The sequence below is a fragment of the Miscanthus floridulus genome, chromosome 17, assembly GCF_019320115.1.
Source record: "Miscanthus floridulus cultivar M001 chromosome 17, ASM1932011v1, whole genome shotgun sequence".
Lineage (NCBI taxonomy): Eukaryota > Viridiplantae > Streptophyta > Magnoliopsida > Poales > Poaceae > Miscanthus > Miscanthus floridulus.
In genome coordinates this window covers 90,048,942-90,066,536 of record NC_089596.1, presented here as the reverse complement: position 1 = coordinate 90,066,536, position 17,595 = coordinate 90,048,942, and the positions used below count along the sequence as shown (strand labels likewise).

The 17,595-nt window shown below is 44.8% G+C and overlaps 1 protein-coding gene, 1 long non-coding RNA gene, 1 other non-coding gene and 1 pseudogene across 3 annotated transcripts; all 4 read right to left on the bottom strand.

The window, feature by feature from the left end:
- Window positions 1-15: 15 nt before the first annotated feature.
- Window positions 16-2,075, bottom strand: LOC136518173 (uncharacterized). The gene is made up of 3 exons (XR_010774451.1): window positions 1,673-2,075; window positions 1,457-1,582; window positions 16-765 (listed from the first exon to the last, which is right to left on the bottom strand). It is a non-coding gene; the product is annotated as an uncharacterized lncRNA (long non-coding RNA).
- A 1,554-nt stretch (window positions 2,076-3,629) lies between these two features.
- Window positions 3,630-8,487, bottom strand: LOC136515954 (uncharacterized; annotated as a pseudogene).
- TRNAD-GUC (transfer RNA aspartic acid (anticodon GUC)) lies at window positions 6,366-6,437 on the bottom strand. The gene has a single exon. It is a non-coding gene; the product is annotated as a tRNA-Asp (tRNA).
- A 1,375-nt stretch (window positions 8,488-9,862) lies between the features above and the next one.
- On the bottom strand, window positions 9,863-13,680 carry LOC136517324 (probable 1-acyl-sn-glycerol-3-phosphate acyltransferase 5). The gene is made up of 4 exons (XM_066510874.1): window positions 13,284-13,680; window positions 11,781-12,493; window positions 11,463-11,593; window positions 9,863-10,429 (listed from the first exon to the last, which is right to left on the bottom strand). The coding sequence occupies exons 2-4, from the start codon at window positions 12,419-12,421 to the stop codon at window positions 9,987-9,989; spliced, it is 1,215 nt and encodes a 404-aa protein (XP_066366971.1). The 5' UTR covers window positions 12,422-12,493; window positions 13,284-13,680; the 3' UTR covers window positions 9,863-9,986.
- Window positions 13,681-17,595: the final 3,915 nt, after the last annotated feature.

The following is a 17,595-nucleotide window of genomic DNA, read 5'->3' as shown; positions in this document are numbered from 1 at the left end:
AACAAATTCTATGTACAAAAAAAAAGTCAAAACGACTTATAATTTAGGAACGGATGGAGTATGTGATTTGTGCTGAATCTGGGATAGGAGTTGTAGGGACATGGTGTGTTTACTACTAGTGGTATAGTATAGTATATTGTGCCAGGTGTATATCTGTGTGCACATGAGGACCTGGAGGAGAGCAGCTAGGAACATAGGACAATTTGTGGATGAACTAGTGGAAGGCGCGCGCCCTTGCGCGCGGGTAGCTACAAGGGCAGTTTATACATAAAGGATTGCACAATAGCATAGGGTGAAGCCATATTTAATTTCATAAGACACATCAGGCTGACAATGCACTTCGAAGTTGGCATCATAAGCAGCAGTTGTAGGTTTCATGAGCAGCATGTCCTAATTTGCATCTAAAATCACGGGCTGTAATAAGCACGGACCAAATGTAAACAAGACGGAACAAGGTGGGCCTGTATGTTTTCAGATCATGGTCATCATCGCGATCAAATGATAGACAGTAACACGGGGCATGATGGATTAAAGCAATACCTGAGTAAAAGATCCGTACTTGCATTTACGATACAAATGCAGGTGTCTCAGGTATTTTCAAAGTTACGTTCATGTACAACTATTATGTCTTAGAATCATGAATCGAATGAGTTCTTACAGTTTAATCTCACACAAATCCAACCTATTGGTGCTTGATCAAACACCTTGGACACAATAATGATGAGATCTATGAGCTGGAGACCACACCGCTGGGCAGCACCTATTCTGGTACGAAACAGAAGCATAGAATGGGGGATTAGAGGAGGAAGTAAATCTCTAGAGTAAATTTGATGCTCTTAAGCATTGTCTCTTGGGTATCTAAAAAGCAGGAAATCTAAGAAACAATCATTCTCTGATAACCTACACCACACTCCCTTCAATAAAACCATTCTTTGGAATTGCACTTTGTAAAAATAATAATAATTTTACAGGCTTCCTCAAGCAGAAATAATACGACAATTGAGAAGAGTGGTAGTAGATCTATGTATAGGAAACTAAACAGCGATGCAAGGTGGACATAATAAGATTGGAAACTAAGTATTTACTCATTTCATCAAACGCCCATAGCTATACCACACTATTGGCATTGACTCACTTATATTGTCATAAATACCACAGCAAAGTGCAGTGCAGTGCTTGGGTTTTTTATGGTGACACCTAATGCCTCCATGTAGACATTTTATTGAACACCTTGAGGGCCGTTCACTAAACATACGACTTGCAGATCAATGCATATCAGTAGGAATGAAATGCATTTAGCGCAGGAGGGGTGAACCACAGATGAAGAATCAATATTGTAATGAGTGGAAATGCGCGCAAATAAGTGTACAAAAAAATATTAAGGATCAATGGTGCAATTCAACTGTAATTGACATATTCAGCATATGAAACAGAGATCAACTCAGAAATTATCTACCTGCATCTGTAATGAGCCAAATCCACCTTCTGAATCTAGAATACTTATCAAACCTTCTTATCCACCCATGATAGACGCAATAAGGGACTCCACATAAGAGATAGAATCTCTGGCAATTTTGTTAACCTACATTAGAGACAAAGATAGATTCACTAATTAATATGCCAAACACAGAAGAGAAGTGCAACTCTATAGACTTCCATGTTTCAGGCTTACTGTGGTAAGATGCTGGATGATAAAAGTAGAGTTTTTTAAGGCTTCCATGTTTGGAGAGTTGGCTCTCAAGCTCATCCACACATCTGCAGAATATGTTAACTGTAGTCAGATTGAAATGATTCTTAAAGAATTTTGATTCAAATTCAAGTATTTGAGTTCTTGCCAAAAGCACAATAACAGAGAACAAGAGCTACGCAGATGGATGCACGATAAACAACTACTTTAGTTACTCTACTTTATCAACTGTATTTGTAGCAGTGTAAAATATAGGGATAAGGGACATGCAACTAATGGCACGAAGATGGTATGAAACAAGGTGTAGTTTTAGGAGCATCAAATAGGATTATTTATTTATGTTGGGCCAATTATGCTAAGCACTAATGAAAAGGAGGAAAACATAAAAGATTTCATGAGCTTCTGAACAAAAAGCACAAGGACTACTTTAACCTTGACTTCATCATATGCTCCACCTGTAGATGTTATTAGCATAATAATTGCTGATTGCTGAAACTACCATGTACCTTTTCATTCACAATTACAAGGTTGACATTAATTCTGCCATGAAACCCAAACATATATTGTGGCATGTCTAACATGAGGATGCAGTGTGGGGAGATGGAACGGTATCTTGAAAATCCACCAAGATAGCACGTTGAGTAAATATAGGAGTATATAATAGTGAGAATTCATGAGCAAGTGGTAATCCGTAATTTCTGAAATAACAAAATTGAAATAAGTGTACCAAAACAAATAAGCCATCCAGGTGACCTATTGTTTTATCCATCATAATATGATATTTTAATTTTTTTAGATAACTATGCACATATGGTATGAAATTAGCACAATAGTGTAGTACAGCAAAGAAAGGTGTACTGATATATTCTTGTTTTTTCTATGAAATCAACATAACCAACATAACTACCTGAATGTAAATAGGGTGTTTCTCGGTACATCAAAACCTGGAAATTACAAAGAACTTCATACTATTTGCATTTTTTGTATCGATATATAGGGTTGCATGCCCAATAGATCTGTTGGTGCAATAACCTAGTGAACAATGGACAATAACAAAATATACAGTTTGAATCTTTCTCATGGAAAACAGGAAGAGTGCCAGGTTTCTCAAAAGAACTTTTGTGATATAATGTTGGGAGGACTATTATTTTGAACAATAAAATCACTTCTGTGCAACAAAAAATTGTAATGGCCTATCAACACACACTATAGTTTGCAAGAAGTACTTGCAGTTATGAACTGTTTTGTGTGGCTTCATACACTAAACAGAGAGTAGAAGTTGAAGATTTGTAGGAAAAAGGTTTATTTCCAAACTGTCTGATTCTGAAGTATCTAGCATGAGCACCAGGCAGCATCCTGTTTACCACAAGAGAAATAGGAAGGCTGATCTATATAAGAAAGTTTGGGACGAATTAGCAACTCTAGAGCTATGGTTGGCAAGTACATGTAAAGGGTACATAATTGACAAATAATTTTGCTCGATATATTAGCAATTGCAAAAGTAGCCTATAAGTAATATCTGTGACATTTTGCATGAGGGTTAAAACGGAAATGCACCATCCACTCACTTTTGAATCATGGAAGACAGCATCCACATCATCCAATGGTATGTCATATTTCTGGTCAAACTCCAGGTGCTTGTAGGCCTTTCTGAACCAGCCATCGTCTAGTATTCCAGGGATTGTTATTCTCTGTCACTATTTCAGGGAAAAAAAAGAGCAGCAATCAATTAGGCCTGATGAATCCGACCAAACTATATGCATCGAGCCATTAAAAAAACAAGGCACCCAACGCTATAGTCAACATTAGCCTGAAGAAAGTTAGGGTCCGACGGAAATGAGCAAATAGGTGGCGCCATAAAGTAATTAGCAAAATAGGCCCCGCTCATATCGGTATTCATAAGAGTTTGGTAACCATCTGTTCCACCCCAAACTATATAGCTTTAGCCATCTAGGAACTGAGTGACCTGTAAGGAGATAAAGTCAAAAAAAATGCGAAAAATGAAGGAAGACCAATGATGAGGATCACAGATAACCGACCTGAAAAGCTTTGCTGATTTGGCTAGGTGCATAAGCATATACTCTAATATCTGGTCTGCAACATTAACGAAGTGTGCTGTTAATTTCTACCCATACTGTGAGTCCATAACTCTATGTATATCTATTATAACACACAAAGCTCATAATCCAAGATAGCAAATAATGAACCAACACTAAATCCATCATCCCTGCAATGTAGGAACTGTACCAAATAGCTAGAGCATCAGGCGACGAATCCGACAACACAAATAGGGATAAAGTATCATGAGATACCTGATCGTGAACAACCAATCCCAATAAACAGATCCTGTCGAACAGAGATCGAAAGCATAGGACTTTATCAGAAACATAAGCAGATCATGTCCAATATAACACGTAGCAATTATTAGGCAGGTAAGAACCATCTATACAGCGGCTCTTGCAAAGGTAATGTAACCATCAGTGAGGCAGAAGACTTTAAGTATTGAAGCGAGATACAAAGCAACAGTACGAACAATAGAGACTTTAAGTATAGCAGTGAGATATAAAGCAACACTATCGCTAATAGTAAATCCTAGAACGCTAATCATGCAGGACCTAGATCCACACAACAAAGATAGATAGATAGATAGAGAGAGAGAGAGAGAGAGAGAGAGAGAGAGAGAGAGAGAGAGAGAGAGAGAGAGAGAGAGAGAGAGAGAGAGAGAGAGAGGAGATGGGAGTTTACCCCGTCATCGACGCAGTCTCCAGAAGGACATCGACCTGGTGGCCGCCGGTACTGTCGCCGGCGGGAGCGTTAAAAGAGTGAAGGTTGCCATGGCCTGAGCTGTGATGGTTATTTTTTTCTAATGCATGAGTGCCATGTAAAAAAAATATCATTTTCCCTATGGGAATGAGGTAAAAAATTTAAGCAACAAAGTGAAACTCGGTGGCCTGCCATCCAGTCTGAGTTCCATACGATACTTTGGGGAACAGGAGAGGCTCAACCATTAGCTCCAAGCAAGCGATCTTTACATAACTTTTAGGGACAGAGGTACAGCAAAACGAAATAACTAATGTGGTCCACAGGTGGCCTTCATGTATTTGGTGAATATTAATACGTTGGCTGCTCTGTGTAGATGCTTACTTGTAGATGGGAAAATACTACCAAGAAGTGAAAGAAGAGAGAAAGATCTGTGAACACCCATGGCAGGTTTAGAGAGGAGCAAGTATGAGACTGGTCCAACACGCACTGGGGACTGTATCATTGCAAAGCTGCATGAGGGGCAAAAAAAAAAGGTGTGCAGCCATTATTTTTCATAAAAGAAATTAGCGTGCCCCTTCCTTTACATGTTGGAAATCACCAACATATAAGAAAAAAAGAGCACTGCTAGGGGATCCTATCATATTGCTATTAAACTTACGCAGTCATAACCAGCATAACTACAAAGAAATGAAAGCAGCATTAGTTGACGGACAAATAATTTTGCAGACAGCCAAATTAGCATTAGTATGCACAAAAAAAAATTAACAGCCATGTAACAAAGGTTCTGAACATGCTGGATCGTATCCTAGAAGGATGCATGAATACACGAACGTCTTGTTGACTGGCCATGCTTGACAGAGCGTACCAAATCAGGAACCTGCAACAAACAAATCGAGGTACATCTAAAAAAATACACAGGCATAAAATCGAAATAAGCTAGCTGCACACGCCACAGGAGGACCTCAGCTAGCTGCACACGCCACAGGGAGAGAAAGGAGCCGGGGGCGGGTTCGGCGTGCGAGAGAGAGAGAGAGAGGAGTCGGGGGCGGGGTTCGGCGCTAGGAGCTCCTGACCTAGGGTTTCCTGTAGCACATGAACGCCCGCGGGCTAGAGGAGGATGCTGGCGCCGGGGGGCAGCCACCGGCAGGGCCCGGTCACGTTGCGCCGTGGCCGGAGACAGGCACCGCCGCCGGCGACGCGCGGTGCCGCGGCAGAGGCCGGGGAGCGGCGGCGCGGCCTGGCAACGCGGTGAGCCAGCGGCACTTGCCCGGCCGGCACGCCGTGGGGAGGTGGAGGAGGAGGACGAGGGCGACCACAGCCGCGCCGCGCTGCTAGCGCCGGTGGCCGCCCTGGCCGCACGTCGGGAGAGATCGGGAGAGGGAGGGAGTGGACGAGAGAGCGAGGAAGGGGGATCGGAGAGGGAGGGAGCGGACGAGAGAGAGCGAGGAAGGGAAGGAGAAGCAGAAGTCTTGGGAAGGGAAATCCGAAGCTGGGTATTATATTCGTTTCGCTGGATTCTGAGAAGAAGCCGTAGTAAGGTAAATAAGAGCGCGAAGAATTCGAAGAAGCCGGAGAGGATGACGGGAAGCTGCTCCGGACGAGAATCACCTTCAATAGATCTGGGCCATCGATTCGAAAATCCGACGGACGAAAAAAATTAGAGCAACGTGGCCGGTGTCTCCTTCTTGGAGTCGTTGAGGGCTTGTCTAGGTAAACATCATGTGAAATTGTGGATTGCCTTGTTGCTAAGAGGGACGCCAGTGGGCAGTGGTGGAGCTAGGAATGGAGCAAGAAGGGGCCTGAGCTCTATTGCATGGATACAAGTCCCCCCATTATTATTATGTGATATATATGCAATGCGGCCATAGTCTGAACTCTGAAGTACAATACCAAACAAAGAGGCACAAAAAATAGTCGCCGTTGCCGGGGATCGAACCCGGGTCGCCCGCGTGACAGGCGGGAATACTCACCACTATACTACAACGACAACAGGTCTAACTGATTACAAGACACGATAACTAATCGATTACTGTTGAACGAAGCAAACGCAAATTGTAAACCTGAAGGCTGAAGCACGCGTAGCATGGATGAGAAAACACTCGCTTGTTCTTAGCAAAGCTGCTTCATTTTGGCAAAGGGCCACTAGCTTTTGATGGCATTTGTTTCGGCGGCCGGTCCCCGCTGCCTGCCTTGCCTGTCGCCTGCCGGGAGAGACCCTGTGAATCTGTGTTCTGGGCGGGCCTTCGGGTCGTTGCGGTGGTGGACGGTAACGCAAAGCAGAAGTGCATGAGCATGACCGACCCTAGGCAGCAGAAGTTCCGTCCACGGTCCACTGCGTCATTTTTCGGTCATCAAGGAGATACAAGACTTGGGCTTGTTCGCTTCGCCGAAAAAGCAAGACAAAATACTATTCTGACTAATTTATTGTGAGAGAAAAATACTATTCTAGCTAAAAAAACAAGCTGAAAAATACGGATTATAAAAGAAGCGAATCCTGTCCTTGAAATCTTGAGCCACTGCTCTAGTAGAAAGTACAAATAAACTGAAGTTTACTCGACTTACTTATATTCTTGAGGCTCTTGCGTTTGTACCCTTGTTTTGTATTAAAATTGTGATTTTATCTCTGTTTTTTTGACTTTATGAATTTACCCCTATGATTTCAAAACGAAGCACCAGTTTGTCTCTGCTCTGTCATCCACCCCTGACGGTGTTAAACTTTGTACAAAAGGACATGAATGCTCATACGATTTTGTCCCTGTTTGTTATGCCTAATTTTAATTTTACCCTGATTTAGAATTAAACTTTTTTATCGTAGGCTGACAATTAATTAAATTTGGTCAAACATATTTGGCACAACTTGCAATTATTTGAACTCAGATTTAATATTAATAAATATTCAAAATTTTGAAACCAAAAGATTCATAATAATGACAGATGCAACTCCATAAGAAATATTTCGATATAATCTTTTGTCTGGGATAAAAATCTTCAATGTATAAGAATGCATGAAAAACATCGGTGTCCAGCGTCGGCATAGCCCTGGACGCTGCCGCCTTCTCCCGGTGAAACCTCCTGAAGTCGGCGACGAGGCCGACGTCCACGTCCCGCTTCATCTTCTCCGCCAGCCTCGACAGAAACCTGCATTGCATTACTTGGCTCCAACTTTCTGGAATCGGAAGAGTACTGTTTTAGATGTCAGCCGAGGCGAGAGCTACTGAGCTAGGTACCGATTCGGCGACGCCGCGCAGGATGGTCTCTGGCACGAGGCGTAGGGGCGGCGGCATGATGCAGGTGATGGCGATCTCCAGGTGGCCCCTCATCCGGCACCCGCGGCTCCGGCTCCGGTCGGCGTACAGCGACCCGCTCACGCCGAGGTCAAAGCTGGAGGGGGCGTAGCTGACGTCCAGCCCCCTCAGTTCCCACTCCGTCTGAAAAGGGTCACAGCCAAAAAAAGGCGCATTTCGACAGGAGCGGGCGCGTGAGGTGGTGGTTACGTACGTCGCCGACCCGCTGTCTCCTGCTCTCGTCGGGGAACATGGCGCGGAACACACGCGCGCGGTCCTGGAGGTACTCGTTGAAGGGGACCTGCACGCGCACGCACGGCCCGTCCGGGACAGCTTCAATTTTTGCCCCAATCCACATCTATGGCCACACTCGCAGAGATTAGGTGGTAGCTGGCTTACCCCCGGGGATTTGTGGAGGGGCGTGTCGGTGGAGATGCTCGCGCTGTAGGTCACGGCGTCCGGCGGCGACGACGGCCGCGCATCGGCCGCCCCGGCCTTGGCCCTCACGGTGCGCCGAGCTGCAGGCGGTGGTGGACTGCTCGTCCATGCGTTCCGCGCATGCCGAGACCCGCGGGCAGGCGCCGCGACCTCCCCGCGGCCGCCTGGAGGAAGCCCCACGCCCCGCCGATGCAGCCGCCGCGGCCAGGAGGCAGCCGCGCCCCGCGCCCTGGAGGCAGCCCCGCGCCGCTGGTTCTTCCGCCGCTGCCGCCGCAGGAAGCCCGCGACCGGATGCAGCTGCGTACGAGACTTCATCCCCCCTTTGGCACGACTCATCCAAAACGGCTTCACCGGTGAAGCCAAAGCCGGTGAAGCCAGAAAAACTGACTTTTCCCGGCTTTTAGTTCATTTTAACCCCGGCTTACAAAACGGCTTAACGCTACAGTGCCTCGATTTACGCAAAATAGATGAAGCCGAAGCCGGCATAAGCCGTGCCAAAGAGACCCTTCGGATGAGGCGACCCATGCTTCTGTTTGGGATGAGGCGATAAGGATAGAGGGTCGTGTCGTCATTTTGTCTTTACTTTTCAGATTTATAATTTTTTAAATTCGTTTAATTCATGTCCATGTCACGGACGTCTAAAGTAGGAGTAAACGAACCATTTATTTTAATATAGCAGGGGTAAAAATCTAAAGTTAAAAAACCACAGTTTTCCCTATATTCTTTGCCAAAAAAAAAAGGAGGCCTGCGTGCCAGTTGGGCAGGTGTCTTTGTATCGAACGCTTGGATGTGCACGGATTTTTTTTTTTTTTTTGGGTAGCTTTTGCGTTGCCTTTTCTGGTGGTGGCAGGAGGTTTTGGTCATGAATTTGGTCCCTGGGTGACCAGTTTCGTGACCGCGTTTAGGCGTCTTGACTTTCGTTTTCGCTAAACTGTGGATCATTGTAATTTTGTTAAGATGGTAATTACCGTTGTAGAAGAAAAAAGAGGTGCTCCTAGTCTCCTACTATGTATCGTTTTTGGAATCTATTCTGCAATGCAATCCACTAACTTCTATCAATGATCAAGGACATACAAGAAGCTTCGTTTAAAAATAAAGGAGATATACGAGAAGTGAACAACTTCTCTCAAAAGGTAAAGTAAACAGAAGTTGAACACAGTTTTATCAGCTCTATCTAAGAAACATGTTTTAGCAAAACAAAAATGACCATGTATTCTTGGCAAAGATTCGCACCTATGTAATCGGTTAAGTTCTGTGCCCTACTACGTTTTCAAACTGATGAAGAGTCACTTGATATAAATATCCAAAATTTGGTTAGATAAAAGCGCCGTTGCCTGGGGATCGAACCCGGGTCGTCCGCGTGACAGGCGGAAATACTCACCGACTATACTACAACGACGTAGTTGGCATGTGGCATAATGCCGTATTCTAGTTTAGTTACAAAATATTGCCAAGAAACGCAGGGCAACAACTACCACGAGACTGCAGAACTCTAGTAACCCAGCCCTGGTTTTGAGAAGGTTCCATCAACCATCTCCCAAGCAACAGACGAACCAGGCAACCAGGCGCACGGCGAGCGGACAATCACAATTCACAAGGACCTCAGCGGCCGCACGCAGTTCAAAAGGTCAAAACTCCAGTCTCCAGGCAAGGAATACTCCCAATTGCTTGAACCAGACAAAGATGGCGGTAACAAAACACATTCATCAACACACACATGGACATACAGAGCACGTGGTGATACAAAGCTGCGTCCAGGCAGCACTAATTCTCTGCTGATATACAGCTCTCAGTCACAACGTACATGTTACACCTCAAGCTTTCTTCGCATGGATACTCTCAGGGGAACCTGAACCTATCATCTGGGAGGGATGTATAGAGTAGCAGGTAGCGAGCGTAAGGAAAGAACAGCTAAACGCTACGAAGACCTTGAACCACACGGACGAAAACAAGGTTAGGTACATGAGGAAGCCTGTGACGGTAACTACCGCCACAAAATTCGCAAGGCACTTGGTTGTTGACAGATCCCCTTCGGTTCCTTCGTTGGGGAAGTGGCCTAGCATGGAGAAACTGGACAGCAGCTCGTCCTTCAGCCTGAACCGCTCTATCAACCAGTCAGCTACCTCGTCTTCGGATGTTGGTATGTCGGAAACTTGGATACTGTTGATGTGGATATGGACTTCAGAAGGACCAATGCCATAAACGTTGTCCAGAAAAGTTGGCGGTCGATGTTTGTACGCGATTGTGATGTCATAAACTGCATTAATCAACAAGGCGCGGGTCAAGCAAACAAAAGAACAATTTTTTGTAACAAAATACTGCAGAGTATTAACACTGTCAGATACATACATCCATAAATATACCAAAGTAGTCATGGAACCAAATAAGAAACACAACCTAAAGGGCGAATCCGACAGCAAAAAAATAAAACTATCGAGAGTGAACTAAATCAAAGTATAAAGTTCAGTTCCTGAAAAGTATTATAATATTATACAAGTCTTTCAATTCACAACTTCAAATGGTGTACACCATATCAGTCTATGCTTCAGGCCTCCAGTTAAATATAAATTGCATGGAATTTTAGTTTCATCTACTACAGTAACATTTCCAGGATACTTACCTAGCGTGCATTTGGAATGTTTTATTATAATGTTATACAAGTCTTTCAATTCACAACTTTGAACGGTGTAAAAATATCAGCCTATGCTTCAGGCCTCCAATTAAATTTTGCATGGGATTTTAGTTTCACCTACTACAGTAACATTTCCAGGATCCTGACGACCTTGCATTTGGAATGTTTTATTTGGCAGCTACCATTAAGGGTAGCATATCAGCTACCATTAGGCACCTGTGTCAAGATGTGTGGACACTGGGGTACCCTCTACCCTGGCTGGCAGCCAACCCGCCACAACTCTAGCAAGGTAATTGAGTTTATATAACCTTTTTGTGTACACATATCATACATGTTGTGTCCTTGAATACCAAGCCACACTGCCTATACATATGACCCCCCCCCCCCCCCCCCCCCATCTCCACACCCACACCTCTGAAGGGTGTGTGGTGTTTGCCCTGGGTGCGACCAACTGTGCTATGGCCATCTTCCATATCTGGCAAGTGCCATTAACAGAGGTTTTGCAAAAATGAACCATGTAGTCCAGTCAATAATGATTTGAACAAGTCAGCAGAGTCCGTTGTAAGGTGTAAGAATCCATGACATGGCTGCCACAAAATGGTAGTCTGCAACGCTGCAATAAAGAAGAAATATTTCAAAAGACAGTGTGAACACTAACCAGCATCTATGGTACTCCTCAGCACTTGCAAACAGCAATTGAAACCCTTTGTCTTGGGAAGGAGTACGTTCTTCAGAACAGGCAAACCATGCTCTGCTGCATATTCTTGACTTTTGATACACTTCTTCTCACTGAGATATTAACATTAGCACTAGTTAGAATACATATAGATAAAAGGACATGTGAAGCATAGCAGTCAAAAAAAATTATAGAAGGTGAATGATTCAAAATATTCTTCCAGAAGCCTGGAGTGCAAACCCGGATCATGCCAGTGATTTAGGCAAACATGTGGCAAGAAAGAATGGGAAGAGATCTTACGTATAGTCAGTGCCTTCTGGGAAAACTGCCAACCAAAGGGGATCCTTTGGGTTCTTCAATTCAGAAAGCCTGCTTCGGATTATTGCTTCATCAATCTCCCACTTCCTCTCTACCGGAATAAACTCAATAATGTGAAATGCCCAGTTGAAAACAGGTAACTTCATCAAGCTTTTCTTAAGGATATACTTGATGCATTGCAAGCGGCCTTTCCTCAATGCAAAATCCCACAAGTACATCCAGTCAACCTCAGTCCTGTGGTTAGCAAATAACAGCACTCGCTCTTTTGCTGGCACACTTTCACCAGAGAAAACAAACCTGGTCTTGTTAATCTTCTCAAACAAAAAAGGCCACATGGCTAACCACATCCCAAACAGGAAGCATGTAGACTTTCTGCTGTAATGCAAACTGAACAACCGCACAAGGAAAGTAGTTACAGGGGACAGGTAAACCATCATCAGAAATGCTGTTAATATCATAATCACCAAACACAATACTCCACGGAATCTTCTCATGAAAGTCAATGGGCAGTGCCTTGGTCCCATTTCAACAATGGAAGGACCAGGAGGATCAATGGTTTGCACTTGAATACGTTTTCCATTTACATGATGCCCTTGGGAACTAGTTGAATCGGAACACTCCATTTTGTATGGCTATAATGAAAACCCTATGCCCCTGAGAACTTCACACCCGCAGCACCAGCGGAATCATCTAAACTGCACACATGATGGGAAAAGTAAGACTGCACAGAGTCACTAGAGGTTCATTGTAAATATTGCGGTATTAGCACAACTCGAAACAAAAGGTCTCTAATGTTTGCTGCTAAAATCTATAACAGGAAATTAGGGAAAGAAACTATAACCAGGAGTCCAGGTCTATTGCTAGGCTGAGCCTCTAGAGACATGCATTATGCAAGAATTGTTTTCTTAAATAAATAAATGCGCTAAAGCCTACCACAATCCAAGACAATGTCACCTTAACAATTGCTACGACAAAGTTACATTAAGACTTGACTAGTTCACACTTTGGAGCTAAATCTCCATTTTCCCTCCCTGTTTTTATGCACATCAACCAGTGCCAACAAATATAAATGAGGAATTCCTTTTCATTTATGAACATCAATCTGACTGAGATGGGAAAACGATGGTATGAAAGCACGCTCCAACTGTGGCAGTAAGCTATTATGAAAGGGCCATTCGCAGGCTCACTCATAACACTCAACCAAAAAGGTTGACAGTAGCCCGGCATTACGTGCTATAGCAGAGAACTAACATACTTTCAATCCAAAAAGGGCACCCATGCGATGCTAACACTTAACCAACACCACGAAGGACATGGGTGTACACATGTACACCAGATAATCAAAAAACGAAGTTAGTACAAACAATGCACGTATACACTTGCAACTAGATCAGGTCCGGTTACAAATAGCCAAATAGCTGAGGTTAGGCTTTGGGTGATGCTCGGTTTCGCACAGAAGAAAGGGAAGAGAAAGGGCAAGCATACCTGTTAGGTGCTCGTTGCCGGAGAAGGGCCCGACGGAGACCTGCGCATCTGGCGTAGGGCAGCGGCGGCGGGGGTCCTAAACTCCTAGTGGTCGCTGATAGATCGAGAGAGAGCACGCGGGGAGAACGAATAGGCCAGTCGGGAGTTGTTTGGCCGGAGGAGAGCGTATCGCTGCCGCGGCGGGCGGCGGGCGGCGGGCGGAGGCGGGCGAGACGAGCCTCTGGCAAGCGATTCCGGCGGATCGGGAGGTCGGTTTCGTGATGGGTCGGTGGAGCCGTGGAGGGGAAAGCGAGAGGAGTGGAGTGGAGTGCGCGTCCCCATCTACCCTCCCATTGCAGAGAGGGTTTAGCAGTGGTCCATGGTGGATGGATGGACGGGGTTAGCACACGCTTCCTCGTTACAGCTGGGTCAGGTCACAATGTCACATTCATTGCTCGACCTAGGATGGTAGCATATGTTTGGGTTTTAGGTCAACTCAATCCATGTCAACTTTGAAATTCAAGATGCATAAAACGATCTTGACAATTCAAAAAACAAAGATACGACAAATTAGTTGGCAATCTTTCTTTTCCTTCGCCAAATGATCACAAGGGTTTATGCACTAAGAATACGCAAGTCTTTTTGGGTTGCATCCGAAGACATGAAAAGGGATGTTTTTATATCAGCAAGCTTATGGATTTATCAATATTGTAGGGGATGAAATGATTGACGAGCACTGCGATACTGATCCAGTGTGGTTTCCAGAAATGTTTAAGGATTGGTAGTGGGTGGATTCCTTATAAATTTATTTCAAACCTAAATTCAGGTTTTATGCTATAGAAAATAGAAATAAGGGAAGGGCGCATATACATCGCTTTGCTCAAATCTTTGCGGTTGCGCCTATATCATCAAATATAAAAAAAATATTAATTCATCGTGTATAACTTACCATGAGGACATACATCTCTTCGAGAGAATACATCCAACAATTAGGATATGATCTGATTTCTTCTTAAAATGACCTATCGTTAGCATTGAATGGTGTTTCTCCTGTTTGATGATTATAAAATATCGCTTCTGGACATAGATTCTTCCATGAAAGAACAAAAAATAGAAACCCCCATGTTTGGTTTGGTTGTTGGACAATTTCATTCATATGTAAGGGCTTTGGTGCATATATTGGTAATATTATTTCACTTGCCATGGTGCAAAAAACAAATGTCTAGAAAATGATATGACCACGGGTTGGTTTGCATTCTTTTGAGGAACAACTACAATCTACTAACAATGAGGTAATCTTTAACCATAATGTACTCTCAAATGATTGTAAAACACCTATCGTGGACATTGGTTCTCCAATTAAACATCAAATAAAGAGGAAGCTCACCCAAATGTTTCTTCCGGATATCGCCGACCATCTAGAAATGATGGAAACTACTAATGCCAAGGAAAAATGTGAGCTAGAATTTCCTCAACACAACAAACAAAAATAAACACAACATTGATTTAGTTGATCTCAAGTTGAATACATGCACAATCTAAAAAACTCGATTTGCTGGGGAGACAGTCCCCCAAGCATGGTGCTTAAGGTAGAAGACATTTCACTCAGGCCTGAGAAAACCCCTGAACCCCAATGCTCCGTCCTCACACAACGGAGGCGTCGTCCTGTGAAAGCTCTAGTTTGGTTTTGGTTAATTGATGAAACTCTAAGTGCTAACCTAGTTTATCAAAGTGATTATGAGATAGGTAGCACTACTCCAAGTGATGAAGCAATAGCGAAGATCATGACGATGGTGATGATCAAATGTTTGAACTTGGAAAAGAAGAAAGAGAAAAACAAAAGGCTCAAGGCAAAGGTATAAATAATAGGAGCTATTTTGTTTCGGTGATCAAGACACTTAGCGAGTGTGATCACATTTAGGTTAGATAGCCGTACTATTAAGAGGGGTGAAACTCATATTGAAATGCGGTTATCAAAGTGCCACTAGATGCTCTAACTCATTGCATATGTATTTAGAATCTAGTGGAGTGCTAACACCCTTGAAAACATTTGTGAAAAATATGCTAACACATGTGCACAAGGTGATACACTTGGTAGTTAGCATATTTGAGCAAGGGTTAGGAACTTCACCGGCGGAGTGTCCACCCGTAGAGTGCGGACAGTCCGACGATGCCACCGACGCTCTATACAGAAAAGACGAAGGTCACTGTAAGTGACCGAACGCTGGTCTCGGTAGGACCGGCGCGTCCGGTCAATGGAAGCGTGAAGACGCTGGCGTCGGTCTTCGACCGGACGTTGGGTCACTTAGTGACCGGACGCTGACGGGGTACGTCCGGTCCTGCTGACGTGGCAGTGCACAGAGAAGACGTCGTGTGACCGGACGCTGGGTGAGTCCGGCCAGGCATGACCGGACGCGTCCGGTCGTGATTTTACGCTTCTGGATGCTTACTGAAAACGACCGGACGCTGAGGTCCTGCGTTCGGTCACTATGAAGCAGCGTGTCCGGTCACAACTTAAATGTACTGATGACTGTTGAGATCAGGCGATCAGCATTTGAAGCAGAGACACGTGGCACACATCGCGTGACCGGACGCTAGGGTCCAGCGTCCGATCGCCTCATTTTTCAATGGACTAAGGAGCCAACGGCTCTATTTCGTGGGGGCTTCTATTTAAGCCCCATGGCCGGCTCAAGCTCACTCTCTTGGTCATTTGCATTGACATAGCAACCTTGTGAGCTTAGCCAAAGCCCTCCCACTTATCTCCATCATTGATTCATCATCTTAGTGAGATTGGGAGAGAATCCAACTACATTGCTTGAGTGATTGCATCTAGTGGCACTTGGTATTCGTGTTTCGCTGCGGGATTCACTTGTTACTCTTGGTGGTTGCCGCCACCTAGACGGCTTGGAGTAGCAAGGATCGTCGAGCGGAGGTTGGTGATTGTCTCTAGCTTCGATCATGGTGATTGTGAGGGGTCTTGTGCCTTCCCCGGCGGAGCGCTGAAAGGTAACTCTAGTGGATTGCTCATGTCATTGAGTTACCTCACTTAGGGGTAGGTTCTTGCGGTGTCCAATTGTGTGGACGAGGTTCGTGCAACACCTCTTAGCCGCCGAACCACCAAGTGTTGGTCGATACAACGGGGACTAGCGTGCCGGCAAGCACGTGAATCTCGGGAAAAAAATTGGTTGTCTCTTGCCCTTTGGTATTCTCCCGGTGATTGATTTAGTATTCATCTTGTGATTGGTTCAATCCTCTACACTACGGTATAATCACCCTACTCACTCATTTATATTCTTGCAAACTAGTTGTAGCAAGCTCTTTAGTATAATTAGAATTGAGAGCTTGCTTTGTTATTTTAAGTTCATCTAGTGGAGCTCTTTAGTGTAGCAAGTGTGAGAGGAGTGACATTGCCGTGCGCCGCCGCACCACATCGCGTGCACGTGGCTGGCTCAGGTTTGAGCCATCTTCGGTCGAGTCGCCGCGTCGTAAGGTTCCTTGGTGAGTCGCTGGTGCTCATCTACTACTTGTTTGGCCCTGGCCTTACTGACGTTCATCGGAACGGCGTCGCCGTGTTTGTAGGGTGCCCGGCATCGTGGTCCGAGCCCGCTGCTGCGTCCCGGTGCGCGTTTCCTCCGCCCTACACTTCGCGTTCGCGTCTAGGTATGAGTCGGCTCGTTGGTTTGGGAGGGGGAGGCCTGTGGTGGCCGGCATGGGTTGACCGGTGCCAGCCTCGTCGTGTCGGTGCGCGCGGGTGGCCGCAGGGGTGTCGCCAATGAGAGGACAAGAGTTTCAGAGGGCGTAGCTGTAAAACCTTAGACTAGGGAAATAGTGTCCTAGAGCTCGTGGTGATTACCTAGTACTTCAAGGGGTGTTCGTGCATAATTGCCACTGCGCGCGGGGCTCTCCCGTCGCTGGTCGTGGCTGGCTAGGCCGCGCGTGCGCGCGTGGGCCGCGCTACTCTGGCGTGCGCGTCGCGTAGTCGTGGGTCGAGGCCGTGCATGTTGGGCCGCAAAGCCTGATTCGGTTTCTTAATTTCCTGAGAATAGAAATGCTTATTTATTTTAGTTATGAATCTAACTTTGATAAATCGTAGTAAATTGTGTGGTTGTCCAAAAATAGTGAGACTAATTTTGTTGGGTTCGCAAAAATATCATCTACTTGTTAGTACAGTCAGAATGCAATTAACTGTGGCGGGTATTGGCTCATAAATTCTAATTAGAAAGCTTAGTATTAGGTAGATTAATAATTGTAGGAATTCTTGTGGCAAATCGGTAATGGTTTTAGCTTTAAAATTTTTACAGTAGGTTCCCGAGGGTGTTATGTGCTCGCTGTA

Excerpts from the sequence above, each read along its gene's own strand:
- LOC136517324 (XM_066510874.1), bottom strand. The coding sequence starts at position 12,421 with ATGGAGTGTTCCGATTCAACTAGTTCCCAAGGGCATCATGTAAATGGA. Across the intron at positions 11,594-11,780 it reads CCAGAAGGCACTGACTATAC|TGAGAAGAAGTGTATCAAAA; the intron begins GTAAGATCTCTT and ends TTAATATCTCAG. Across the intron at positions 10,430-11,462 it reads GAGGAGTACCATAGATGCTG|TTTATGACATCACAATCGCG; the intron begins GTTAGTGTTCAC and ends TGATTAATGCAG.